The 27850-nt window shown below is 36.5% G+C and overlaps 2 protein-coding genes across 6 annotated transcripts; both read right to left on the bottom strand.

Moving 5' to 3' along the window:
• Positions 1–121: 121 nt before the first annotated feature.
• On the bottom strand, positions 122–27850 carry LOC119480662 (gamma-glutamyl hydrolase-like). Of its 4 annotated transcripts, none has more exons than XM_037757148.1 (15): positions 27635–27850; positions 27439–27543; positions 27177–27298; positions 26964–27052; positions 4168–4398; positions 3204–3230; positions 2957–3065; positions 2806–2856; positions 2357–2446; positions 1931–2018; positions 1713–1851; positions 1107–1213; positions 787–877; positions 548–682; positions 122–449 (listed from the first exon to the last, which is right to left on the bottom strand). In XM_037757148.1, the coding sequence occupies exons 1-15, from the start codon at positions 27647–27649 to the stop codon at positions 331–333; spliced, it is 1518 nt and encodes a 505-aa protein (XP_037613076.1). In that variant the 5' UTR covers positions 27650–27850; the 3' UTR covers positions 122–330. The 4 variants fall into 4 exon arrangements, with proteins under 4 accessions (XP_037613076.1, XP_037613078.1, XP_037613077.1 ...); XM_037757150.1 differs by having other exon boundaries at positions 1931–2015; XM_037757149.1 differs by lacking the exons at positions 26964–27052; positions 27177–27298; positions 27439–27543; positions 27635–27850 and adding exons at positions 5307–5395; positions 5584–5705; positions 5885–5989; positions 6155–6297.
• Positions 9759–24364, bottom strand: ggh (gamma-glutamyl hydrolase (conjugase, folylpolygammaglutamyl hydrolase)). Of its 2 annotated transcripts, none has more exons than XM_037757152.1 (9): positions 24222–24364; positions 22453–22561; positions 13154–13204; positions 12264–12348; positions 12046–12184; positions 10741–10847; positions 10421–10511; positions 10182–10316; positions 9759–10084 (listed from the first exon to the last, which is right to left on the bottom strand). In XM_037757152.1, exons 1-9 carry the CDS (start codon positions 24346–24348, stop codon positions 9966–9968), a joined length of 963 nt encoding a protein of 320 aa, XP_037613080.1. In that variant the 5' UTR covers positions 24349–24364; the 3' UTR covers positions 9759–9965. The 2 variants fall into 2 exon arrangements, with proteins under 2 accessions (XP_037613080.1, XP_037613081.1); XM_037757153.1 differs by lacking the exons at positions 9759–10084; positions 10182–10316; positions 10421–10511; ... (2 more) ...; positions 12264–12348; positions 13154–13204 and adding exons at positions 18968–19242; positions 19344–19478; positions 19582–19672; ... (2 more) ...; positions 20682–20766; positions 22270–22320.

The raw sequence follows: 27850 nt of genomic DNA, 5'->3' as shown, positions 1-27850 counted from the left end.
ATTAAACCTTTGTTCTTTCTTCATTAAACTAAATTACTTTCAGTTTAATTGCTTTACTGGATTTATCCACCTAACTTTATTAGGCAAACTTGTTTTAGTCCCTGACTGTTTTACACCGGGCTACACATTTATTCACTCAGCTGTAAACCCGGCATCCACAAAGCACAATTTGACATTTTTTACTCAATACTTGTTTAGTTACAGATTGGACAGATGGAATGTGCAGCAAATGCAAACAAACAAGTAAAATTATCTGCAAACATTTACGAGTCACGTGACTGAGACAGCCAATCAGCTGTTGAAAAAGGAAAAGTGTTCCGCAAACAGACATCAGAAATAATAGATTTGCTCAAAGACACTCTCAGGCCCAACGTAAACAGGATTATAGTTGTATATCAGCGCTTTAGTCTCCTCCTTGTCAGATTCAAATCTGTGAAAGTTCTTCCTGGCTGTGAGGAGAGAAAACAAGATTTACAGATCACAAAGGCTCTATCCTGCAACTACTGACTGTGTAATTAAGGAACCAAAAATGATGCTGTGTTCATACCTTCATTGACAAAGAATTCAGCCATGTAGTAGGAGGTCCTGACTGCTGATGGAGAGTGTGGAACGTAAGACTGCTTCCATTCAAATGCATTTTTCTCTGGATGCCACTGTGTCCCATAAATTGGGTACTCATATGCTTTAAAGAGGTAAGGAAAGAGAAAGTAACTCATTAAAAAAGTTCCCTCCAGTGTTATTTTGCTGTAAACTTGTTCCGATGAATTGATGCTGCGTTGTAACTACCTTCCACCGTTGACACAAACTCTGTTTCTCCATCCATATTCGTGGAGAGAACTTTGTAAAAGTTTTTCAGCTTCTCATTTGTGTTTTGAGTCTGAAAGAAACCAACAAAGAAAGTTACAATGCACCCAATAAAACAACACCCGGTTTTCACTTTCTCTACGAGCATCATTCCCCTCAGATGGTACCAAAAAAAAACACCGGCTAACAGGAAAAAAAGCTCATATTTCACAACAAACCAGTAATATTTGTGTATTCTAGCGGTTCTGTGGCTCTTATACTGCTCTCGTGTTTTCTCATCATAATAGTAATGAATGACGTACCGACATTAACAAACTCCACTCGTGAACATTTGCAGTCAGCGGCTCAGAAGCCAGTTCTTCCATGAGTTCAGCTGGCACATCTTTAAACATCCTGCTGTCTTTGGCTTCTGGAAATGGGTCGTAACATTAATATGTATCATGAATAACAAAATGAGATATTTTAAGACAAATATGTATTTGCATCAGATATTTAAACGGGTTGATGTAAAGGTCTATTGTTGTCCTGTAAAATATGATAAATAATTAATAGTCTACAATTTGGTGAAATGAGCAATAGCACTAAAATGCAGATAATACTGTATCTAGTGGGAAAATTAATGTTTATATCATGTTGCTCCCCCACTTCCATACAATTTAGCCTCTTCATCACATTTGTCAATCTAATTGTCATATCTAGAAAACTCGTTTGGATTTGAACACACGGATAATGTTCTAAATACAAAATAGCTTCACACTTTTGGGCAACACTTCACTTGTAAACAAAATCTTCAAAAGTTAGGACTTGAACCTAGATATCAAGATCTGAATGTATCTGTATTAATTTAACGTTAAGGCTTCTCTCATTGATGAGTAATCAGTAGTACATTTATTAAGACAAAGACATACCATTAGTAAAGTTCAGAGGTAATGGCACACCATTCGTATCGGTACGTGACAGTAAGTCCGTTCCACTTGTCAAAACGGTCAGCTGCTCATAACCAAGACAGGTGCCAAACACAGGAAAATAGTCGCCTCTCTTGTTTGCCTGAAACATCACAGACAGTCTGCAGCATAATTCAGCATCAACACACTAAAACCTAGTTACTAATATTTTACACTTTTACCTCAATAGCAAGATCATAAAAGACTTTAGCAGCTCGTTGATAACCAGATGATGTGATGCTGGCACTTCCGCCTGGGTAAAGGATCCTATTAACAAAAGACAACACACAGGAGCTGAGTCACGAAAGAAACAAAATGTTCTGTATTTTATTTATTTTTTTAAGTGTGTGACATGTTTTGAGGTTTATGTGTCGTCAGTCACTTTGTGAGTTTATCACTTTCCACATTATATAATTCTGTTTGCAAGAAATGCTCAAAATATTCAGCTGGTGCTTACTATATAGCTTCTTTGTACATCTGTAAGTAGCCTAATGTTGCCTTGAAAAGTTGTTTATAAAAGTTGTCATACCAGTATTGTTATATATTGACAATTATTATATATATATATATATATATATATTAAAGATTTTATTATTAACCTATATTATCTGCCATTGTAATTAAGATTTACAGCAGTTTCTGCTGGTGTATCAGTCATAAACACAGCAGAATTATGTAACGTGGTAAGGGTAAAAGTCCTGATGTCATGGGCAAAACACCGAAAAATAACATTAGAAAACCAAATTCTTTGTGGGATATTTGTCTCATAAAAAGGGCCTTAAAATTGTCTATTATATTGAACTAAATCTCAACAAAAACTGAGCATTATGACTTTATCCAAACTAAAGTTTCTGATATTTTATCCACCCGGTACATAAAGTTGATTTACTTTTCTGGAACATACTGTAGACCACATGAACCTGTCAGCAAATGTTCTTTTGTCAAAAGCCATTTATAAATAACCACAAATATATCTCATCATTATTCATTTTTTAAATAAATTCCCCCAAACCTAGCATAGAGGCTTTGACTGCTAACTATTTTATAAGACATTTACCCGTTAATGGAGTTGAACAGTGTCTTATACTCCTCCGGTGTCTGGTTAATCCTGCAGGAATTAAAAAAGGGGAGGTTTCAGTTCAAGAGCACTGGTGTTGCAAATGATGTTATGTAGAATGAAGTTAGGAAAAGGTTAAATAATAACTCACATGACGGGTACAACCCTTGCTCCCGCTGACTCCAGGGTCTTGACATAAGAGGCAGCAATGTAAGATATTTGATTTCCTTTTGGGTTACGAATGTCTTGAGACAGTACACCTTTTGAGAGAAAAACACAACCAGTTTAAACACTCATAGGTAGTAATGACACTTCTGTTAGCATGCTGTCACTGAGCCTATCAAAATGTAAGTTAGCCAAATTTAATGTTGCAGTTAATACCATGTTAATAAAATTACCAATGATGGGTCTGTCATTCCTCTTGGCTAGACATGTAAGAGAAATGCAAAACAAGAACAAGATTATTATTCTAAATGAAAAACAACACTGTAGCATGTTGGCGGCAGGTTACATCGTTGTCCACAACACTTCTGGGCTACTTCCTTCAGAGTCACGTTTGACCTCAAATGACCTTGTTTATAGATTTTTATTTTGGACTTTTAAGTAACCAACAAGATGCAAACACATTCTGTATTATATTTCCTGTGGAGATAATTATTCCAATTATTTATTCTCCAAAAAAAAAGTTATCCAAGTAAATTGTGAAATGTCCATTTTAGTCTAATGACTTCATTACTCCAGCACTAGATGCTCTCAACATATTTTTAAAAAGCTGTATTTTAATGATACATAAACATTTGGGGATTTTGAGGGATGTGTTGAATATTATGTAGTTTCACGTTTTAACTTAATTGTTATACCTTTATCTTGAAGTCTACAACCAGAATTGGATGAATTATCTTGTACATGAAAGAAACAATTAGCTGTGTAATAACAATTTTAAGTTGCAACAACATAAAAAAACAAACAATTAAAATATATATTTGCAGAATAAATTGAACTCTTTTTTTCTATTTATTTTTTTGTTGTTAATTTATTTAGATAATTTTTGGGGAATATAATGATCATGAGCTGTTAGCTTATATTCGATGTTTACATTTACCATTTGCCTTAAAGCTGGAACCCACAACACAATACACGATAATAACTTGATTATTTTACTGAGCTATACAACTATACAACAGCAGAAAGACCTTAAGGCACAAATGCCCCTAATTATTGGTTAGTAATGAACTTTTTCCATTGTTTTGGCACTGATAAAACCACATTGGTTTACTTTAATGTTAATGTTCAACCTTAAAACTGTGATTCAACAGTTCAAAACAGAACCTTGTTCCCAATTTTTCTTTTGGCTGATCATACCTCTGGTCTGGTCACATCCAGTCTGATCGCTGACTGTGATGCCGCTTATGTTAACACCAGCAGAAGTCAGCTCATTATGTAACCGGCCGATGACGTCCTCAGTCAACACCCGAGTGCGAGCCAGAATCCAGGTAAAATCAACGTAGAAAGTTCCATAGTCAGAACAAGAGTACACCAGCGAATAGGACTGGTAGTCGGTGTTGAGCACCCAGTAGGGACCACCTGGAATATCTGATGATAAGAATGGTATGAAATAGAAGAATGAAAGGTATTCTGTATTGTCTTATAATAGTAAAACATACTATATATTACTGATAGTAATACACGCAGAAACTTAACCATTATTTTTAGGATATTTGACAGTGACTTTTGAGGAGCAGGTTAAGTGAGTTGTGCAGTCCTGCTGAGAAATGTCTCAAAAATCAAGTCATACCTGTCTCATGCCAATTTAGAGAAGGTGATTCATGCTTTTATTTCATCTCTTCTAAACTATTGAAACTCTCTCTATAGAATTGTTACTGGTACCAGATGCAGACACCATATTAGTTCAACTTAATTACATTCATCATATACATACAGGTACCCAACCTAAGCATTTAGGGGCAGTGGGCTGCTGTAAAGCGCCCAGGGAGAAACTTGAGGTTCACTGTCTCGCTCAATCAGCTAAAGCCGCCCCAAAACACTCCAGTCTTAGTGTCTCTGCTCCGGCTAAAGCTGGCAGTAAAATTCAGAATTGATATGTACTGCATATTTAGTATACTATAGGCTATTGCTGAGCTTTTAATGAGCCGGAAGGCAGCCTTACTGTACAGTAGATCCTCAGGCAAGACTCTTTTGGTAAGACTAAACTGCTTGAGGAAATTAGGCTAGCAAAATTAGTTCAATCCTTTAAATCCCTTCTAAAAACAGGCTTTTATACGATTTACTCCCTATGCACATTTAGGTTTTGTATCTCTGTTTTTTGATGTGTTTATCTGTGTACCTTAGATATTAACTTTTATTTATATTCATTTATTTATTGCTGCTTTGGGGTTTTATTGTATGTAAACATTGTTTTTAGAGACATGCTATACAAATAAAGGTCATTATTATTCTAGTTAAATTTTCTAAAAAAACAAACAACCAAATAATGTATTTACCTTCAACAAAGAGGACATCCAGAATAGCAGGTTGAGATGAGTTTTCAACTCTGGCAACACCCTGAATTGAGTTTATCGTCCCATTAGACCTGTGGAGAGAGGACGAGAGGGAGAAAATGACAACTTCACTTGACTTGTACAAGAAAAGTAAATCCACCCATACTTGTTCCTATGCAGAGTGAAGGATGAACAGATGAATATAGGCTACTTCAGCCATATAAAAATGTTGGAAACATTGTTTTTAACTTAAGCAGCAGCTGGGAACTTCAATCCTTACAGCACTTCTGCATTGCGAACTTTGACCGTCCCATCAGTGCGCAGACTGTATGTAGCTTGGATGCATTTTCCACTTCCAAACAGAGCTGGGAGCTTCTCTATTTCGTACCAGGTGCCCATATACTAGAAGTAGAAGAGCACAAAGGTCAGCAGCGGTGTTTTAATGGCATCTCCTTCAATAAGACATCAAACCAACTTGTTTATATCAACTAAATATCAAATAGGCAAAAATGGCACCACTGTACAAATGACCAATATGAACAAAATCAATACATACATGGCAAAAGTCATCAGTATTTCACCTTTGTAATGTTGAAGTCCTTTTGAACAGATGGCTCAGGGCATTGGCCAAGGTGGAAAGACTGACCGTCAGCTGCCGCAGCAGTCAGGAGGAGAGCAAGCAGGACCTTTCACATCAAAGATATAATAGTTCATGTGGTTAAACTGGGTCCAGTCTTAAATCCAAAATTAGAGTGAAATAACATCCACTCAATGTCAGTGGATTGATACAGCATTTGTAACGTGTAAAATGTATTGTCTGTGTCATTAAATGAAAAACATGCTTACAGTACCTGGAATGCCGTCATGTCCAAGTGGCCAAAAACTCTCAAAAGAAGTTCTGATGTAAAGAGAAACCTGAAAAAGACTCAAAGCAAAGTAAGAGCCCGCTGTACTACTCTATTAGTACCGTATCACGTACTCTGAATAATCAGTGCAGCATAATCTGAGAGCAAGTCCTTTTTTTCTTTCCATGTCAGACCTTTGGAAGGAAAATATTTGAGCTACATGTTTACAAAACCTTTAACCTTTAGCCTTCACAGATAACATGTAGAGCAGTTAAAATGGATTTAGAGACTCCAGAGTAAAACCAATGAGATTATTTTACTCTGAAAGATTACAGTAATATAGGTCTTGCATTTTTGCTTGAATACTGAAAGATATTTCAGTATTTGTGTCTCTCTCCAGGGTGCTGAAAGATCAGACTAGAGCCCAGCTGGTAGATTTACAGTGCATCCGGAAAGTATTCACAGCGCTTCATTTTTTCCACATTTTGTTATGTTACAGCCTTATTCCAAAAATTGATTAAATTCATTTTGTTCCTCAAAATTCTACACACAATACCCAATAATGATAACATGAAAAAAGTTTTTTTGAAAATTTGTTTTATTAAAAATAAAAAACGAAAAAATCACATGTACATAAGTATTCACAGCCTTTGCCATGACACTCAAAATTGAGCTCAGGTGCATCCTGTTTCCACCGATCATCCTTGAGATGTTTCTACAACTTGATTTGAGTCCACCTGTGGTAAATTCAGTTGATTGGACATGATTTGGAAAGGCACACACCTGTCTATATAAGGTCCCACTGTTGACAGTGCATGTCAGAGCACGAACCAAGCCATGAAGTCCAAGGAATTGTCTGTAGACCTCCAAAACAGGATTGTGTCGAGGCACAGATCTGGGGAAGGCTACAGAAAAATTTCTGCGGCATTTAAGGTCCCAATGAGCACAGTGGCCTCCATCATCCGTAAATGGAAGAAGTTTGGAACCACCAGGACTCTTCCTAGAGCTGGCCGCCCGGCCAAACTGAGCGATTGCGGGAGAAGGGCCTTAATCAGGGAGGTGACCAAGAACCCGATGGTCACTCTGACAGAGCTCCAGCATTGCTCTGTGAAGAGAGGAGAACCTTCCAGAGGGACAACCATCTCTGCAGCACTCTACCAATCAGGCCTGTATGGTGGAGTGGTCAGACGGAAGCCAATCCTCAGTAAAAGGCAAATGACAGCCCGCCTGGAGTTTGCCAAAAGGCACCTGAAGGACTCTCAGACCATGAGAAACAAAATTCTCTGGTCTGATGAAACAAAGATTGAACTCTTTGGCCTGAATGCCAAGCGTCATGTCTGGAGGAAACCACGCTCATCACATGGCCAATACCATCCCTACAGTGAAGCATGGTGGTGGCAGCATCATGCTGTGGGGATGTTTTTCAGCCGCAGGAACTGGGAGACTAGTCAGGATCGAGGAAAAAATTAATGCAGCAATGTACAGAGACATCATTGATGAAAACCTGCTCCAGAGCGCTCTGGACTTCAGACTGGGGCGAAGGTTCATCTTCCAACAGGACAACGACACTAAGCACACAGCCAAGATAACAAGGGAGTGGCTTCGGGACAACTCTGTGAATGTCCTTGAGTGGCCCAGCCAGAGCCCAGACTTGAACCCGATTGAACATCTCTGGAGAGATCTGAAAATGGCTGTGCACCGACGCTCCCCATCCAACCTGATGGAGCTTGAGAGGTCCTGCAAAGAAGAATGGGAGAAACTGCCCAAAAATAGGTGTGCCAAGCTTGTACCATCATACTCAAAAAGACTTGAGGATGTAATTGCGGCTAAAGGTGCTTCAACAAAGTATTGAGGAAAGGCTGTGAATACTTACGTATGTAGGGACCCAGCATCTGGCTGGTTTCAAGTGACCTCATGACCTCAGTAACATGATCCTTGACCACAGGACTCAGCTCAGTCCTCATTGGCTACAGTAACATTTCACACAGAGGTGTGAAATTCACACAGAACAAAACCAGAGGAATGTCCTTTGTTCCTCCTCTTTCTACTCATTCTCCTCAACAAGCTGACCTGTTTGAGGTGAGATGCTGCGCTCCAGACCGGAAGCAGCTCTGCTCTCTTTCTACTCTTCATCACAGCTCTCCAGACCAGAACTAGCAAAACAGTTCTGCTTCTGATCTATGGTCTGTTAGGAAACAGCCATAGCAACAAAAGGAACCAAAAGGCAGACGACGCGAGTGCCCGCCTTTCACCAGCTAACTTCAAGCTATCAAGCTACTGGAGAGTTAGCACCAAGCTAACAGCAAAGATGACCTCTTTGACTTGGAACCACAACTTCAACACATGGAATTACAAACCCTGTTCTTCCATCGGTAACGTACTGGGCCTTAGCATTAGCAATCGCACATGGCTGAGCAAGACAGTTAAACTTTGATTTCTAGAATGTACCTGTATTAATATGTTTAATGTTATTCATTGAGTTTGACTGTGGTGATTTATCTGTATTTGATTTTTGGGTAACTGGCTTCGCCACATCTGATGTGTTTAGTTTATGCTTCACATAGACAAGGTCTTGCATGCAAACTAACCATCTTCTCTAACCCACTGCATATCTAACACACATAAAGATCACATACAGAAACTGTGAATTAGTTAAACATAAACATACAGCTTCAGATAATCTTAAACCCACATCAACCCCCCCTATGTGTCCTTCTTGAGCACATGTGCTCAGAAGAACAAAGAGGTTACGTGATGACATGCTGGCGGCCATCTTTGATTCCGCCATCTTTGTAGTTTTACAGCGCCCGCCATTTTGTTTGTAGGCCATACAGACATTTTGAAACAAGACGCCATCTTGTTTCCCCCCCCCTCTCTCTCTCTCTCTCACACACACACACACACAGTGTTTGGTTTGTTTAGTTTAGTTATTTAGTTAATTAATATTGTGTTTTGAACCTTTATTATCTTGTAAATAAATGTTTGTGGAATATACACGCTGGTCTCTTTAATGTTGCACAAAAGTGAATAATGCCAACCTCTGCTATGTCAAGAATTCCGATATCCTTCAACCTTTACTATCTATTTTGGTTATAGTTATTAATTTAATTATTAATCAACGTTCCAAATTGATAGTTTAGCATATATAATGAGACTATATTAACGTTTTGGTCATTGGTCCCTGATTCCAGGGTGGTGCCCCGTTTATTATTGATGTTTATTGATAATCTTTATTAATATTAATAATTCTATTATTATTTATTAATTAATTTGCTAATAACCAAAACCTACTAAAGTAGAATCCCTACATGTACATGTTATATTTTCGTTCTTTGTTTTTAATAAATTAGCAAAAATTTTAAACAAACTTTTTTCACTTTGTCATTATGGGGTATTGTGTGTAAAATTGAGGAAAAAAAATAATTTAATCCATTTTGGAATAAGGCTGTAACATAACAAAATGTGGAAAAAGTGAAGCTCTGTGATTATTATTGCAAAGGAGAACAGAGAACATTTTTCCACTGCTTTTTTCATAGTGAGGACATTAACATGTTAATAAATTCTATTTTATATTGGTAAATGTGAATTCCTTAAATTATCACAATAGGCATTCTGTTATAGCATTTATTCACTCAGCTGTAAACCCGGCATCCACAAAGCACAATTTGACATTTTTTACTTAATACTTGTTTAGTTACAGATGGAATGAGCAGCAAATGCAAACAAACAAGTAAAATTATCTGCAAACATTTACGAGTCACGTGACTGAGACAGCCAATCAGCTATTGAAAAAGGAAAAGTGTTCCGCAAACAGACATCAGAAATAATAGATTTGCTCAAAGACACTCTCAGGCCCAACGTAAACAGGATTATAGTTGTATATCAGCGCTTTAGTCTCCTCCTCGTCAGATTCAAATCTGTGAAAGTTCTTCCTGGCTGTGAGGAGAGAAAACAAGATTTACAGATCACAAAGGCTCTATCCTGTAACTACTGACTGTGTAGTTAAGAACCAAAAATGATGCTGTGTTCATACCTTCATTGACAAAGAATTCAGCCATGTAGTAGGAGGTCCTGACTGCTGATGGAGAGTGTGGAACGTAAGACTTCTTCCATTCAAATGCATTTTTCTCTGGATGCCACTGTGTCCCATAAATTGGGTACTCATATGCTTTAAAGAGGTAAGGAAAGAGAAAGTACTCATTAAAAAAAGTTCCCTCCAGTGTTATTTTGCTGTAAACTTGTTCCGATGAATTGATGCTGCGTTGTAACTACCTTCCACCGTTGACACAAACTCTGTTTCTCCATCCATATTCGTGGAGAGAACTTTGTAAAAGTTTTTCAGCTTCTCATTTGTGTTTTGAGTCTGAAAGAAACCAACAAAGAAAGTTACAATGCACCCAATAAAACAACACCCGGTTTTCACTTTCTCTACGAGCATCATTCCCATCAGATGGTACCAAAAAACCCCACCGGCTAACAGGAAAAAAAGCTCATATTTCACAACAAACCAGTAATATTTGTGTATTCTAGCGGTTCTGTGGCTCTTATACTGCTCTCGTGTTTTCTCATCATAATAGTAATGAATGACGTACCGACATTAACAAACTCCACTTGTGAACATTTGCAGTCAGTGGCTCAGAAGCCAGTTCTTCCATGAGTTCAGCTGGCACATCTTTAAACATCCTGCTGTCTTTGGCTTCTGGAAATGGGTCGTAACATTAATATGTATCATGAATAACAAAATGAGATATTTTAAGACAAATGTGTATTTTCATCAGATATTTAAACGGGTTGATGTAAAGGTCTATTGTTGTCCTGTAAAATATGATAAATAATTAATAGTCTACATTTCTGTGAAACAAGCAATAGCACTAAAATGCAGATAATACTGTATCTAGTGGAAAAATTTATGTTTATATCATGTTGCTCCCCCACATATTTGACTAAGTCAACATTACAACAAAGTAAACATGACCTTTTTACGGAAGCCCTGAGAGGCAAGTGAGATCCATTTTCTAAGTCTAAATTAAATTATTTTCTCTCTCGTTTACTACTATAAGGTGAAAAAAAATATTTTTTTATGGATAATCTTGTTAATTCCCATAAATTTGCTTTTTCATCTGTGAAACAGGTGGAAAAAAAAAAGGTTTTGACAGGATTGTTTTTCTAAGTACCTTTTTTCATCTGTGAAAGAGGTGGAAAAAGGTTTTGGGAGGTGTATTTTTTGTTGTTGTCAGCATCATTTATCCCAGTATTTGTTGTTGTAATATTCATTTCAATGAGTATTTACATAATAAATAATATATCAATTTACATAACTTGCTAACACACAATATATGCACCTTGTGTTTAGAGTGCATGGAAAGATTAAAACTCACATGGGAGAAAAAAAATAATACTTTAAGTCCTATTGAGAACATGGGGTAGTGGTGCACTTCAGCCTCTTGTGGCCAAAATTAGTTTTTTTTTTCGTTTTTTTTCACAGAGGAAACTTTTTATAAGGAACTTAGAAAGATTATCCTGGCAAAGTTTTTTTATCAGTTGTTAACTCATAAACAAAGGAGAGAAACACATTTAGAACACCAGAAAAATAAAAAAAAATAAAAAAATCTCAGTGCAATGCTATCTCAGGGCTTCCATACCATTTTGCCTCTTCATCACATTTGGCAATCTAATTGTTATATCTAGAAAACTCGTTTGGATTTGAACACACGGATAATGTTCTAAATACAAAATAGCTTCACACTTTTGGGCAACACTTCACTTGTAAACAAAATCTTCAAAAGTTAGGACTTGAACCTAGATATCCAGAGCTGAATGTAACTGTATTAATTTAACGTTAAGGCTTCTCTCATTGATGAGTAATCAGTAGTATATTTATTAAGACAAAGACATACCATCAGTAAAGTTCAGAGGTAATGGCACACCATTCGTATCGGTACGTGACAGTAAGTTCATTCCACTCGTCAAAACGGTCAGCTGCTCATAACCAAGACAGGTGCCAAACACAGGAAAATAGTCGCCTCTCTTGTTTGCCTGAAACATCACAGACAGTCTGCAGCATAATTCAGCATCAACACACTAAAACCTAGTTACTAATATTTTACACTTTTACCTCAATAGCAAGATCATAAAAGACTTTAGCAGCTCGTTGATAACCAGATGATGTGATGCTGGCACTTCCGCCTGGGTAAAGGATCCTATTAACAAAAGACAACACACAGGAGCTGAGTCACGAAAGAAACAAAATGTTCTGTATTTTATTTATTTTTTTAAGTGTGTGACATGTTTTGAGGTTTATGTGTCGTCAGTCACTTTGTGAGTTTATCACTTTCCACATTATATAATTCTGTTTGCAAGAAATGCTCAAAATATTCAGCTGGTGCTTACTATATAGCTTCTTTGTACATCTGTTAGTAACCTAATGTTGCCTTGAAAAATTGTTTATAAAAGTTGTCATACCAGTATTGTAATATATTGACAATTATATATATATATATATATATATATATATATATATATACTTTAACATTTTTATTTTTAACCTATATTATCTGCCATTGTAATTAAGATTTACAGCAGTTTCTACTGGTGTATCAGTCATAAACACAGCAGAATTATGTAACGTGGTAAGGGTAAAAGTCCTGATGTCATGGGCAAAACACCGAAAAATAGCATTGGAAAACCAAATTCTTTGTGGGATATTTGTCTCATAAAAAGGGCCTTAAAATTGTCTATTATATTGAACTAAATCTCAACAAAAACTGAGCATTATGACTTTATCCAAACTAAAGTTTCTGATATTTTATCCACCCGGTACATAAAGTTGATTTACTTTTCTGGAACATACTGTAGACCACATGAACCTGTCAGCAAATGTTCTTTTGTCAAAAGCCATTTATAAATAACCACATAAATAAATCTCATCATTATTAATTTTTTAAATAAATTCCCCCAAACCTAGCATAGAGGCCATGACTGCTAACTATTTTATAAGACATTTACCCGTTAATGGAGTTGAACAGTGTCTTATACTCCTCCGGTGTCTGGTTAATCCTGCAGGAATTAAAAAAGGGGAGGTTTCAGTTCAAGAGCACTGGTGTTGCAAATGATGTTATGTAGAATGAAGTTAGGAAAAGGTTAAATAATAACTCACATGACGGGTACAACCCTTGCTCCTGCTGACTCCAGGGTCTTGACATAAGAGGCAGCAATGTAAGATATTTGATTTCCTTTTGGGTAACGAATGTCTTGAGACAGTACACCTTTTGAGAGAAAAACACAACCAGTTTAAACACTCATAGGTAGTAATGACACTTCTGTTAGCATGCTGTCACTGAGCCTATCAAAATGTAAGTTAGCCAAATTTAATGTTGCAGTTAATACCATGTTAATAAAATTACCAATGATGGGTCTGTCATTCCTCTTGGCTAGACATGTAAGAGAAATGCAAAACAAGAACAAGATTATTATTCTAAATGTAAAACAACACTGTAGCATGTTGGCGGCAGGTTACATCGTTGTCCACAACACTTCTGGGCTACTTCCTTCAGAGTCACGTTTGACCTCAAATGACCTTGTTTATAGATTTTTATTTTGGACTTTTAAGTAACCAACAAGATGCAAACACATTCTGTATTATATTTCCTGTGGAGATAATTATTCCAATTATTTATTCTCCAAAAAAAAAGTTATCCAAGTAAATTGTGAAATGTCCATTTTAGTCTAATGACTTCATTACTCCAGCACTAGATGCTCTCAACATATTTTTAAAAAGCTGTATTTTAATGATACATAAACATTTGGGGATTTTGAGGGATGTGTTGAATATTATGTAGTTTCACGTTTTAACTTAATTGTTATACCTTTATCTTGAAGTCTACAACCAGAATTGGATGAATTATCTTGTACATGAAAGAAACAATTAGCTGTGTAATAACAATTTTAAGTTGCAACAACATAAAAAAACAAACAATTAAAATATATATTTGCAGAATAAATTGAACTCTTTTTTTCTATTTATTTTTTTTTTAAATTTTATTTAGATATTTTTTTGGGGAGTATAATGATCATGAGCTGTTAGCTTATATTCAATGTTTACATTTGCCATTTGCCTTAAAGCTGTAACCCACAACACAATACACGATAATAACTTGATTATTTTACTGAGCTATACAACTATACAACAGCAGAAAGACCTTAAGGCACAAATGCCCCTAATTATTGGTTAGTAATGAACTTTTTCCATTGTTTTGGCACTGATAAAACCACATTGGTTTACTTTAATGTTAATGTTCAACCTTACAACTGTGATTCAACAGTTCAAAACAGAACCTTGTTCCCAATTTTTCTTTTGGCTGATCATACCTCTGGTCTGGTCACATCCAGTCTGATCGCTGACTGTGACGCTGCTTATGTTAACACCAGCAGAAGTCAGCTCATTATGTAACCGGCCGATGACGTCCTCAGTCAACACCCGAGTGCGAGCCAGAATCCAGATATAATCAATGTAGAAAGTTCCATAGTCAGAACAAGAGTACACCAGCGAATAGGACTGGTAGTCTGTGTTGAGCACCCAGGAGGGACCACCTTGATATCCTGATGATAAGAATGATATGAAATAGAACAATGAAAGGTATTCTGTATTGTCTTATAATAGTAAAACATACTATATTACTGATAGTAATACACGCAGAAACTTAACCATTATTTTTAGGATATTTGACAGTGACTTTTGAGGAGCAGGTTAAGTGAGTTGTGCAGTCCTGCTGAGAAATGTCTCAAAAATCAAGTCATACCTGTCTCATGCCGATTTAGAGAAGGTGATTCATGCTTTTATTTCATCTCTTCTAATCTATTGAAACTCTCTCTATAGAATGTTAACTGGTACTAGATGCAGACACCATATTAGTTCAACTTAATTACATTTGTCATATACATACAGGTACCCAACCTAAGCATTTAGGGGCAGTGGGCAGCTGTAAAGCGCCCAGGGAGAAACTTGAGGTTCACTGTCTCGCTCAATCAGCTAAAGCCGCCCCAAAACACTCCAGTCTTAGTGTCTCTGCTCCGGCTAAAGCTGGCAGTAAAATTCAGAATTGATATGTACTGCATATTTAGTATACTATAGGCTATTGCTGAGCTTTTAATGAGCCGGAAGGCAGCCTTACTGTACAGTAGATCCTCAGGCAAGACTCTTTTGGTAAGACTAAATTGCTTGAGGAAATTAGGCTAGCAAAATTAGTTCAATCCTTTAAATCCCTTCTAAAAACAGGCTTTTATATGATTCACTCCCTATGCTTATTTAGGTTTTGTACAGTATCTCTGTTTGTTGGTGTGTTTAGCTGTATCTGTACCTTAGATATTAACTTTTATTTATATTCATTTATTTATTGCTGCTTTGGGGTTTTATTGTATGTAAACATTGTTTTTAGAGACATGCTATACAAATAAAGGTCATTATTATTCTAGTTAAATTTTCTAAAAAAACAAACAACCAAATAATGTATTTACCTTCAACAAAGAGGACATCCAGAATAGCAGGTTGAGATGAGTTTTCAACTCTGGCAACACCCTGAATTGAGTTTATCGTCCCATTAGACCTGTGGAGAGAGGACGAGAGGGAGAAAATGACAACTTCACTTGACTTGTACAAGAAAAAGAAAATACACCCATACTTGTTCCTATGCAGAGTGAAGGATGAACAGATGAATATAGGCTACTTCAGCCATATAAAAATGTTGGAAACATTGTTTTTAATTTAAGCAGCAGCTGGGCACTTCAATCCTTACAGCACTTCTGCATTGCGAACTTTGACCGACCCATCAGAGAGCAGACTGTATGTAGCTTGGTTGCATTTTCCATTTCCAAACCGAGGAAATGGAAGCTTCTCTATTTCGTACCAGGTGCCCATATACTAGAAGTAGAAGAGCACAAAGGTCAGCAGCTGTGTTTTAATGGCATCTCCTTCAATAAGACATCAAACCAACTTGTTTATATCAACTAAATATCAAATAGGCAAAAATGGCACCACTGTACAAATGACCAATATGAACAAAATCAATACATACATGGCAAAAGTCATCAGTATTTCACCTTTGTAATGTTGAAGTCCTTTTGAACAGATGGCTCAGGGCATTGGCCAAGGTGGAAAGACTGACCGTCAGCTGCCACAGCAGTCAGGAGGAGAGCAAGCAGGACCTTTCACATCAAAGATATAATAGTTCATGTGGTTAAACTGGGTCCAGTCTTAAATCCAAAATTAGAGTGAAATAACATCCACTCAATGTCAGTGGATTGATACAGCATTTGTAACGTGTAAAATGTATTGTCTGTGTCATTAAATGAAAAACATGCTTACAGTACCTGGAATGCCGTCATGTCCAAGTGGCCAAAAACTCTCAAAAGAAATTCTGATGTAATGAGAAACCTGAAAAAGACTCAAAGCAAAGTAAGTACCGCTGTACTACTCTATTAGTACCGTATCACGTACTCTGAATAATCAGTGCAGCATAATCTGAGAGCAATTCCTTTTTTTCTTTCCATGTCAGACCTTTGGAAGGACACATATTTGAGCTACATGTTTACAAAATCTTTAACCTTTAGCCTTCACAGATAACATATAGAGGAGGTTAAAATGGATTTAGAGACTCCAGAGTAAAACCAATGAGATTATTTTACTCTGAAAGATTACAGTAATACAGGTCTTGCATTTTGCTTGCATACTGAAACATATTTCAGTATTTGTGTCTCTCTCCAGGGTGCTGAAAGATCAGACTAGAGCCCAGCTGGTAGATTTACATGGCCTTTATTTTTGGCCAATTTGAGATAATCTCAGGTATATTGGTACGGGTGTATAATGTATACCAGCCAGCCACCGGGTGGCGATCAAGATGTTTTGGCTTCCGTTTTAGGGATCTATATTGGTATGGGTGTATAATATATGTTGGCCAGTAAGTGTCACAAAATTGCAGCATAAAAAACACCAAATCTATCACTATATCTGCCCATTAAATATAAAGCTAGCTGAAAGTGGACTTTATAAATGCCAACAGTAACATCTTTTGTTATCCAAAGCATAGAATGAGATTAATGGCAGATTGTGGCATTAAGGTAAATGTTACAATAAAATAAATATATTTTATCAGCCTTCAGTGTTTTTGGTTCATCTGTTTTATTATGAATTTTAAAGCTTTTGATTTTTTTGGCAGCGAAAAAAAGAACATTGACATACTATCACTGTATAAAGTTGTTACATGTTATCAAACAAATTCCTATTTACATGTCTAGCACACTGGTTCCCAACCCGGGGGTTCACAGGGGGGTTTCAAGGCCTTCTTGGTTTTAAGGGGTGTAAGACAACATTTTTGTTAAATATACTGTACAGTTGGCCTATATCTCAGCATTTCATTAATTTTTGTGAATAAAACTAAATAAAATTGTTATTTTTAAAGTTTGGATTATTATTTAATATATTGAGATATAGGATAAGGGCACGGTGAAGACCTGACGTCCTGCATTAGAAAAGTACACAGTTAAAACAACCAAAGAGATAATAGAACAATGGACGAGCGTCAGGGAGAAAAAAAACACTGAATTTGTCAAAAAAGAAGCCTATTAAGTAGGTATGATTGGTACAAATAAAAATACATTATACAGACAGAGAATTGTATTAAAAGTTCCTAAATAGTCACCACAAATAATCATCTCTGATTCACTATTCACAGGAAATAATCTGCTCAAAATTCATCCACATCGCTCGTTGTACACAAACTTGTTTTGCGTTCATTATCTGGGTTGATAGTTAAGTTTATCAGTTATTCTGTACTGTTGAATATAATATGAAATATCAATAAAATATGCTACTTAGTCAGGGGTCATCGTTTACTCAGTGATAGATAAGGGGTCCCTTGAGGAAAAGGTTAGGAACCACTGGTCTAGCAGACACACAACAACATTAGCAGCATTTATTTGGAGTCATGTTTCTGGTGACCCATCACATACAAATTACTTTCTTTTCAACTCTGTTTTGGTCTCCAATAAATTAATATTCTGGCTATTAAAGGTGCTAAATGCTCCACTATGTTCACTTGCCAGTTGTTAACTGTTTCTTTGCCGTTTGGTGCTGAACAGGTAGCCTAAACGGGGGTTAATGTAAACACAGTTTGTAGGCCGGAAAAGTGCATGCTATGTTAATAAATGCTGCAGCTTTAAGTAATTATATTTTATGTTGGTAATTGTACACATCATCGAAATGTAGACCGTTAACATTCAAATGTTCAACGCAAAATTCCTAAAAATGTTACTATCTGCAGTGTCGGTATCTGTATCTAATTACTCAGCTGTAGACCCAGGGTCTACAGCATCCACAAAGCATCATTTGACATAAATCCTGCCCTGCATCAAGATTCATGTTTCATGTATAAATTAGGGCTGCAACTTATGATTATTTTCATTGTTGATTAATTTTCTCAACTAATTGATGAGTTGTTTGGTCTAAAAAATGGCAGAAAATGGTAAAATGTCTTGTTTGGTTTGTTTAATTTAGTTAGATTAATATTGTGTTTTAAACCTTTATTATCTTGTAAATAAATGACTGTGGAATATACATGCTGTTCTGTTTAATGTTGTACAAGAGTGAATAATGCCAACCTCTGCTATGTCAAGAACTCCGATATCCTTCAACCTTTACTATCTATTTTGGTTATAGTTATTAATTTAATTATTAATCAACGTTCCAAATTGATAGTTTAGTATATTTAATGAGACTATATTAACATTTTGGTTATTGGTACCCGATTCCAGGGTGGTGCACCGTTTATTATTCATGTTTGATAATTTTTATTAATATTAATAATTCTATTATTTATTAATTAATTTGCGAATAACCAAACCTGTTACTGCCAAATCCCTACACACGTGATTATGACAGCCAATCAGCTGATGAAAAAGGAAAAACTTCTCCGCAAACAGACATCAGAAGAAATAGATTTGCTCAAAGACTCTCCGGTCCCCAGTGTAAACAGGATTGTAGTTGTATATCAGCGCTTTTCTCTCCTCCTCTTCTGATTCAAATCTGTGAAAGTTCTTCCTGGCTGAGAGGAGAGAAAACAATAAGATTTACAGATCAGAAAGGCCTTATCATGCAGCTACTGACTATGTAATTAAGGAACCAAAAATGATGCTGTGTTCATACCTTCATTGACAAAGAATTCAGCCATGTAGAAGGTAGTCTTCACTGCTGATGGAGAGTGTGGTATGAAAGGCCTTGTCCATTCGAATGCATTTTTCTCTGGATGCCACTGTGTCGCATAAATTGGGTAATCATATGCTGCCGAGAGGTGAGAGAAGAGAAAGTACTCATTAAAAAAGTTCCCTCCAGTGTTATTTTGCTGTAAACTTGTTCTGATAAATTGATGCTGCGTTGTAACTACCTTCCACTGTTGACACAAACTCTGTTTCTCCATCCGTATTTGTGGAGAGAATTTTGTAAAACTTCTTCAGCTCCTCATTTGTGTTATGAGTCTGAAAGAAACCAACAGAGAAAGTTACAATGCACCCAATTAAACTAGACCCTGTTTTCTCTTTCTCTGCTTTCCATGTTCTGAGAAAAATGGCTCCTATTTCACCACAAACCAATAATATAATGGTGTACTCTAGCAGTGCCGTGGCTCTTGCACTGCACTCCATTTTATATATATTTGTGGGTAATGCATAATGGTAATGAATGACATACCAACACTGCCAAACTCCACTTGTGAGAGTTTTCTGTAAGCGGCTCAGAAGCCAGATCCTCCATGAGTTCGTCTGGGAAGCCTTTAAACATCTTGCTGTCTTTGGTGTCTGGAAATGGGCCATAACGGGTTATTATTATTAATAATAATGTCATTTTTTCTCAAACAAATACACAATTTCAGGTCATATTTTAAGTGGTTAACATAAATAAGGTACATTTTTTTCATGTAAACTCTGATAACTGGTGCTGGTACAACCTTGACATGGAAACTGATATTATATTGCTCAACTTTACAACAACACAAACATGGCCTTTTAGCCTCTTCTGCACATTCGTCAACATAACTGTTATGTTTAGATAACTCATTAAAGACTTAAGATCATGGATGGAAACAACTAGTTTAGGTCATTTTAATTAAATAAAACATTTCCTAACAATAAACACTTTAACCAACAAGGTTCATCCACCAAAGTTAGGATGAACCTTGATTTTCAGAGCTAAAGATAACTGTATTCATCCACTCACTGCTGATTAAGACTTCTCTCACTGATAAGGAATCAGTATTAAGACAAAGCCGTACCGTTAGTGAAGTTCAGAGGCAATGGCACACCACTTGTATTGGTAAACGTCAGTAGCGTGTTTCCACTCGTCAAATAGATCAGCTGCTCAAATCCAAGACAGGTGCCCCACACAGGAAAATAGTCACCTCTCTTGTTTGCCTGAAACATCACATACAGTCTGCATCATAACTCCTCATCAACACACTAAAACCTAGTTACTAATTTGTTACACTTTTACCTCAATAGCAAGATCATAAAAGACTTTAGCAGCTCGTTGATAACCAGATGATGTGATGCTGGCACTTCCGCCTGGGTAAAGGATCCTGTTAACAAAAGACACAACACACAAGAACGGAGTTGTGACTCTCAAAGAACCAAAATGTTCTCTATCTTTTAAAAACAAAAAAAAATACATGCAGTACATGGGGTGGACAAAACAATAGGAAACATTCAGAGGCCTTCAAAGTTGTTGATTGAACTCCCTGTCCCTTTCAGACGGGAACTGCATGCTCTTGCCAAAGCTACCAGACTCCATGTAAAAAAAACAAAAAAAAAACAGCGATTTTACCTCCCAGAACACGGGAGGTAAAACATCGGTTAGTTTTTTTGTTTTACTGTGTGACCTTGGTTAGTTCAGATTCACCAAAGTCACACAATAAGACAAACAAACTAACAATCGACGCAGCGGTAGACCAGGAGCTATCGTTTTCTACAAGGTTAAATTACTGTTTTTTTTTCCAATTGAGTCTGGTGGCTTTGGCAAGAGCATAGATAACGGCTCAGTTCCCGTCGTGACACAGACTGTATAGCTGTCTCGAGGCAAGGTAAAGCAGCGAAAATATTCTAAATATAGCGTACACTTAAACAGATTTTTTATCTTTCAGATCACTAAAATACGTTTTGCTGTAGTACATTGCTTTGCTGTCCGTTTCTCTAAAATTGGGGTCGTGCCGACCATCATCTACAGTAGGTAATACACTGACTATGAATAAGTAACCCCACTTCAAAACACCCAAACTATCCCTTTAAAATGTCCATTACATTAAAAAATTAGTACAATGGCCTTCCCCCAACTGCAGTGCTTTAATGGTATCATAAAGTTTCTGTTATTTTGTCCACCCGTGTACATAAAGTTAATTTTTTCCTTTTCTGAAACATACTGAACGGTCATCAAATACATCATTTATAAATGACCACATACATATATTGCATTATTAATTAAGAAATACACTTCCCCAAACCTAACATGGAGGGTTTGACAGCTAAATTAGTTACTATATTCAGCCTGTTCTCATTTCCAGGGCGTTAAATACCGAGGCTTTGCCACAGCTGTCAGTGTTCGGTACCGAAGCGCAAGGCACCTTTTTAGTGCCAGTATGAAACGTACCGGGCGTTCCAACGTAAACCCATTCACGGCAAAAGTAAACGCTCATAGAAAGTGCGCCAGGAGCGTGGTGACATAGTTTAAAAAGCAAAAAGACACACATGGCGGAAGACAGGGGAAATGGTTGGGTCCAACAAACATAAGGCTTTCATCCATGAGACCGCTGTTCGTTACCTATGCATCACGTTACAATCAGCTGTTCATTCGTGTCCCGTGTTCACAACATTCAGTTTCATTTTCACTGAACAAACGTAGTAGTTTTAATCTTCACCATGTAGTTTGTTCCTAAACCTAACTATAGTGGTTTTGTTGCCTAACCCTAAAGTGACGCCAAGGGTACCTATAGTGGTATTGAAAATAAAGTGACGCCAGGTGGCGTGACAAAGCGGCGGTATGTGACGAGTTGGGATGAGAAAATGTTGCTATTTTATAAGACATTTACCCGTTAATGGAGTTGAACAGTGTCTTGTACTCCTCCAGTGTCTGGTTAATCCTGTGGACATGAAAAGGGCACATTAAAGGTTTCAATTCAAGAACACTTCTATATAAACATCCTCAGGATGTTACAAAATCTCTTGATGTATCTACTGGAGGAACGACAGTAGACAGATAGATGATTACTCACATGACGGGCACAACCCTCGCTCCTGCTGACTCCAGGAACTTGACATAAGAGGCAGCAATGTAAGATGTTTGATTTGCTTTGGGGTAACGAATTTCCTGAGCCAGGACACCTTTTGAGAGAAAAACAGAACCAGTTTGTTATTATATTATTTTTTTATAATTTAAGTTATAAGTATTGAGTTTAGATTACAATGCCTTCATGCTTGTAAATTAATTATCTTCAATAAAAAAAAAATTATAAAATAAAAATAACCGTGTGCCTCTTCAACACACCTGCTCTGTGATTACTGTAACGATGTGTCGGTCACGAACGAGCCGGCTCTTTTAGGTGAACGATAAGAGCCGGCTCCCGTCCGAGAGACGTTTTTTTCTTTTTTTTTTCTTTAACCCTCCTGTTGTCTTCCCGTCGACCATGCAACTGTTGTTGTCAAAATTGACCCGGTCTGGTTTGACTGATTTTAAAGTATACATTATAAATTATCACCCAATTCTGGATTACACCTTTTTGGCCAACTTCATTTCAACTCATGACCACAAGTTTTACATTTTTTTGGGGAATTCATGGTCAATAAACCTAATTTATATGAAATGAAACCTCATTTTTTTTAAAGAAAAAATGCAGAAATTATGAATTATTTGGACTATACTCAAAAATGGAGGAATAACGTTGATGGATAATCACAGACTGGTATATGTCAAAGTTTAGTCAGAATATTACAAATATTATAATATTAAAAAAAAGTTTAATGACGGTTTGACACATTGCACCACCGGGTCAAAATTGACCCAGGAACACCACATGTGCTATAATTTTGGATAAAATACCCCAAATTCAACGAAAGTAGTGGTCATTATTTATATTTTTGCAAAGACCATATAAGGGAACCATCTATGTAATTTTGGGGCAATTAGGTGAAAGACATCCATATTTATGATATAATGAAGTTTGAAAATGGGTCAAATTTGACCCGAAGACAACAGGAGGGTTAATTAATTCAAGGCAGAATGATAGGACGATCTTCTCCGCGCCACGGGCACTCCATGCACTGACTGTGATTGAATGTTGTGTTAATGACGTCAGTGCGACCAATCGGGTGATGACAGACAAGGATCATACCATCAAGCAGGGAGGGGCGGGGGTGCGCGGCGCGCTGACGGTCTACAGGTACAGAGGAGGAGAGAGAGGAGGAGAGAAAGAGGAGTGCGGTGCGCGAATAGCAGACAATATGAGTGACAGTCGGAACCGAAGCAGCTTGTAAAATTATGGTATTCTGGAAATTATAAGGTTTAGTATAATTATATTGAATAATTTAGGTGATATATGTGCACACATACTAATCATAGGTCAAAACAGCTGAAGCTAAATTTGTCTGAATTATAAAAGGCAGAGGTGGTAAAATGAAGAACCGTTTGGGAGCCGAAAGAGCCGGATCTTCTTGGTGAGCTGAGTCAAATGATCCGGCTCACTAAAAAGAGCCGGAATTCCCATCACTAGATGACTGTGCACCTGTTACACCACCTACTGGGCAAAATGGGAATTACCACTGGTGGACACATAACTACTTCATACACAGAAACAACACAACAAATAGCTCAAAACACAGAGGCCAGATAATAAACAAACATTAAACTGTCCTGGTTCACCTGGCGCTTTGTTTTATCAACAACCTACTAGTCTATGTTGGTGTTTTTAACTCACTCTGACTCATTATTTACACCAAAAGTGCAACAACATGTAGTGAAGCTGGCTTATATAATGTTTATACTCACCAATGATGGGTCTGTCATTTCTATTAGCTGTAGAATAAACCGGTAGAGAAATACAAAACAACAATAAGATAGTTTTTCTTAAAGTTAAACTGTAAGATAGTGAAGCAGCTCTTCTTGGTGTCGCCATCTCGTTGTTTACGTCACTTCCGGGCTACTTCCTTCAGAATAAAAGCATTGTCCTCAAATGACCTGGTTTATAGACTTTCTGTTTTACCACAAATAAGCAAACTGCAAACATATTGTATATAATATTTTCTATTGTGATGATTTTTCTTTGAAGTCCCTTTTAAAATATTCACTTTTTTTAGAATTGCTTTTCTGTGATTTTATTTATGTTTTATGATATTTTAGTTGTTTTACACATTTGGTTTTTTTTATGTGTTTTAGTACATTTTATTATCCTTGTGTTTTATATGTGTTGTTTTTATTGTAAAGCACTTTGGAACTGTGTTTTAAAAGGTGCTATTTAAATAAAGATTATTATTATTAGAATTAAAAGTAAAATGTGTTTAGGATTTTCATTTTGTTTTTCCACAAATAAATGAAAAAATATCAAGCAAAATGCAAACATATTATATATGATATTTTCTGTGGTGATGATTTTTCTTTTAAGTCCCTTTTAAAAATACTCACATTTTTAGAATTGCTTTTCTGTGATTTTATTTATGTTTTATGACATTTTAGTTTGGGTTTTTATGTTTAGTTATTGGCTTTTAGTACATTTTGTTATCCTTGCGTTTTAAATGTGTTGTTTTTTTATTGTAAAGCACTTTGAAACTGTGTTTTGAAAGGTGCTATTTAAATAAAGATTATTATTAGAATTAAAAGTAAAATGTGTTTAGGATTTTCTTTTTGTTTTTCCACAAATTAATGAAAAATATCAAGCAAAATGCAAACATATTATATATGATATTTTCTGTGGTGATGATTTCTCTTAAATCACTTTTATAAACTCAGTTTTTTAGAATTGCTTTTCTGTGATTTTGTTTATGTTTTATGACATTTTAGTTGCTTTACCCCTTTGGGTTTTTATGTGTTTTAGTACATTTCATTATCCTTGTGTTTTAAAATGTGTAAAGCACTTTGGAACTGTGTTTTGAAAAGTGCTAGATTAATAAAGATTATTATTCCAATTAAAGGAAAAGCTGACTGCAATGATGTTTTAAGGTGTTACTACATACAAACTTAGCCTAACAGTGGTTCTCAACCTTTTTTGAGTCAAGGACCCCTAAATTGATAAGATTTTGTTTTTTGGATCTCCATCTAAAAATATTTTGGTTATTATGGTCTAAACCAAAATTCTACCGTTGTCAACTACAGTTGAGGAGATAACCATGGAGGAAGTGAAACCTATGATCACAATAGTCACTCTTCACATTGGGCTCACTTCTATAGTGAAAATAAACTATTCTCCATTTTTCTGTGGACCGCTGGAACTCCCTCAAGGACCCCTGGTGGTCCCCGGACCCCTTGTAATGTCGTTGTAATAAATAATTAAAACCAAGATGTGAATATCTCTTTTTCTCTCTCTCCTTTTTCACACAAAAAAAACAATATATGTTTTTTTTTAAAATGTTGTTGTATTTAGTTAATCTCAGGGGAATATAAGGATCCTGAGCTGTAGCCATATTTGTTATCTTATGTTCAGAGTTTATATTTGACATGAAAACCAGAAGTCCTACAGCTGGAATTTACAACATAACACTATAAGAATATCATTATTTCCATTGAGCTATACAACTCCATGAATCAATCAATCAATCAATCAAATCTGTCAAAACATGGCACCATGTTATGCTGTGTGCATGGACCTAAACATCAGAAAGATCTTGAGGCATAAATGCATCTTCATTACAAAAAACAAAATGTCCCTTCTTATTACATAATGAACTCTTCCCATAGTTTTGGCACTGCTAAAGCCTCAGGTCATGACATCACATCCTGTCTGATTACTGACTGTGAGGCGGTTTATGTTCACACCAGCAGAAGCCAGTTTATCATGTAACCCGTCAATGACGTCGTCAGTCAACACCCGAGTGCGAGCCAGGATCCAGGCGAAGTCGATGTGGAAAAGTCGTCCCAAGTAGTTAGAACAAGAGTACACCAGAGAATATGACTGGTAGTCTGTGGAGAGTACCCAGTAGGGACCATCGGGGACACCTGGACACAGATATGGATAGTATAAAATAGAACGTATTCTGGTAAAACATAGTTGTTAAATTTTTTTAAAAGGGTCCCATATCATGCCCATTTCAGGTTTATACTTGTATTTCTGTTTCTATTAGAACATGTTTACATGCTGTAATGTTCAAAAACACTCTATTTTCCTCATACTGTCTGCCTGAATATACCTGTATTCAGTCCGAAACGCTCCGTTTTAGTGCATTTCAACGGAATTGCATTGCTAGGCAACAGTTTGGGTCCATGTTTACTTCCTGTCAGCTGATGTCATTAACATACACTGCAACAGGAAATAAACTAGAACACATTTAGAATGTTTACGTTTAAAACTGCGTAATGGTCTAAGTATTGTATATTTGTGACATCACAAATGGACAGAAATCCTAATGGCTTGTTTCAAACGCACAGTTTCTGAATACGGGCTGTGTGTTTTTCTCTGTATATTGAGCGTTTTGATAGTTTAACAGTATTTATAAAGCACTTAAACCTGCTTTATAATGTAAAAGAGCTGAAAATCTCACTTTTTACAATATGGGACCTTTAAATCTACAATGTATTTACCTTTAAAGAAGCTGACACCCAGAATAGCAGGTTGAGATGAGTTTTTAACTCTGGCAACACCCTCAATTGAGTTTATCTTCCCATTGGACCTGTGGAGAGAGGAAGAGAACGACAACTATTGTAAATAAGGATTTAATTTGAATGGTACAAGAAATTCAAATCCATGCAGAGTGAAGGATGAACAGATGATTATAGGAAACTTTTAATCCTTACAGCAGCTCTGCATTGAGAACTTTGACTGTCCCATCAGGGAGCAGACTGTATGTAGCTTGGTTACATTGTCCTCTTTCAAAAATAGCTGGGAGCTTCTCTATTTCATACCAGGTGCCCATATACTAGAAGGGGAAGAGCACAAAGGTTGTTAATCAGCGGCATCTCCTTCAATAAGACACTAAACCTCTACTTGTTTATATCAACACTGCATAAATGACCGATCAAATCAATACACACATGACAAAAGTCATCATTATATTACCTTTGTAACATTGAAGTCCTCTTGAACACATGGCTGGGGACATTTGCCAAAATGGAAAGATTGACCATCAGCTGCAGCAGCAGTCAGGAGGAGAACAAGCACGACCTTCACATCAAAGTTAGAATAGTTCATATGGTTAAACTGGGTCCAGTCTTTTGGTTAAAACCAAAATAAAAATGAAAACATGCTTACATACCTGGAATGCCTTCATGTCCAAGTGGCCAAATAAACAACCTGAAGACGTTTATGTTGTCAAAGAAAGAGAACACTGTCCTACTCTACTTCTACTGTATCATGTAGGTTCTCTACCGCATCAGCGTAAAGTATCCTACAAGTTGAGAGCAGTTTTTCTTTGTGTGTTCTATCTTTCCAAGCCAGACCTTTGGAAGGAAAACATTAGACACATGTGGAA

This window comes from Sebastes umbrosus, chromosome 21 (assembly GCF_015220745.1).
Source record: "Sebastes umbrosus isolate fSebUmb1 chromosome 21, fSebUmb1.pri, whole genome shotgun sequence".
In the NCBI taxonomy this organism is placed as follows: domain Eukaryota; kingdom Metazoa; phylum Chordata; class Actinopteri; order Perciformes; family Sebastidae; genus Sebastes; species Sebastes umbrosus.
Note: the sequence above shows the minus strand (reverse complement) of the source record. Positions and strands in the feature narration are given on the sequence as shown.

Bases quoted from the DNA above. Each gene is read 5' to 3' on its own strand.
- ggh (XM_037757152.1), bottom strand. From the start codon at position 24,348: ATGGCGACACCAAGAAGAGCTGCTTCACTATCTTACAGTTTAACTTTA. The intron at 10,512-10,740 runs GTACGTCATTCA...GGTTTCTTTCAG, and splicing joins AGTGGAGTTTGTTAATGTCG to ACTCAAAACACAAATGAGAA. The intron at 10,085-10,181 runs GTATGAACACAG...CTCTCCTCACAG, and splicing joins TGAATTCTTTGTCAATGAAG to CCAGGAAGAACTTTCACAGA.
- LOC119480662 (XM_037757148.1), bottom strand. The intron at 4,399-26,963 runs GTAAATACATTG...TCTTATCATCAG, and splicing joins GGGTGTCAGCTTCTTTAAAG to ATATTCCAGGTGGTCCCTAC. The intron at 2,447-2,805 runs GTAAATGTCTTA...CCATGACATCAG, and splicing joins CTGTTCAACTCCATTAACGG to GACTTTTACCCTTACCACGT.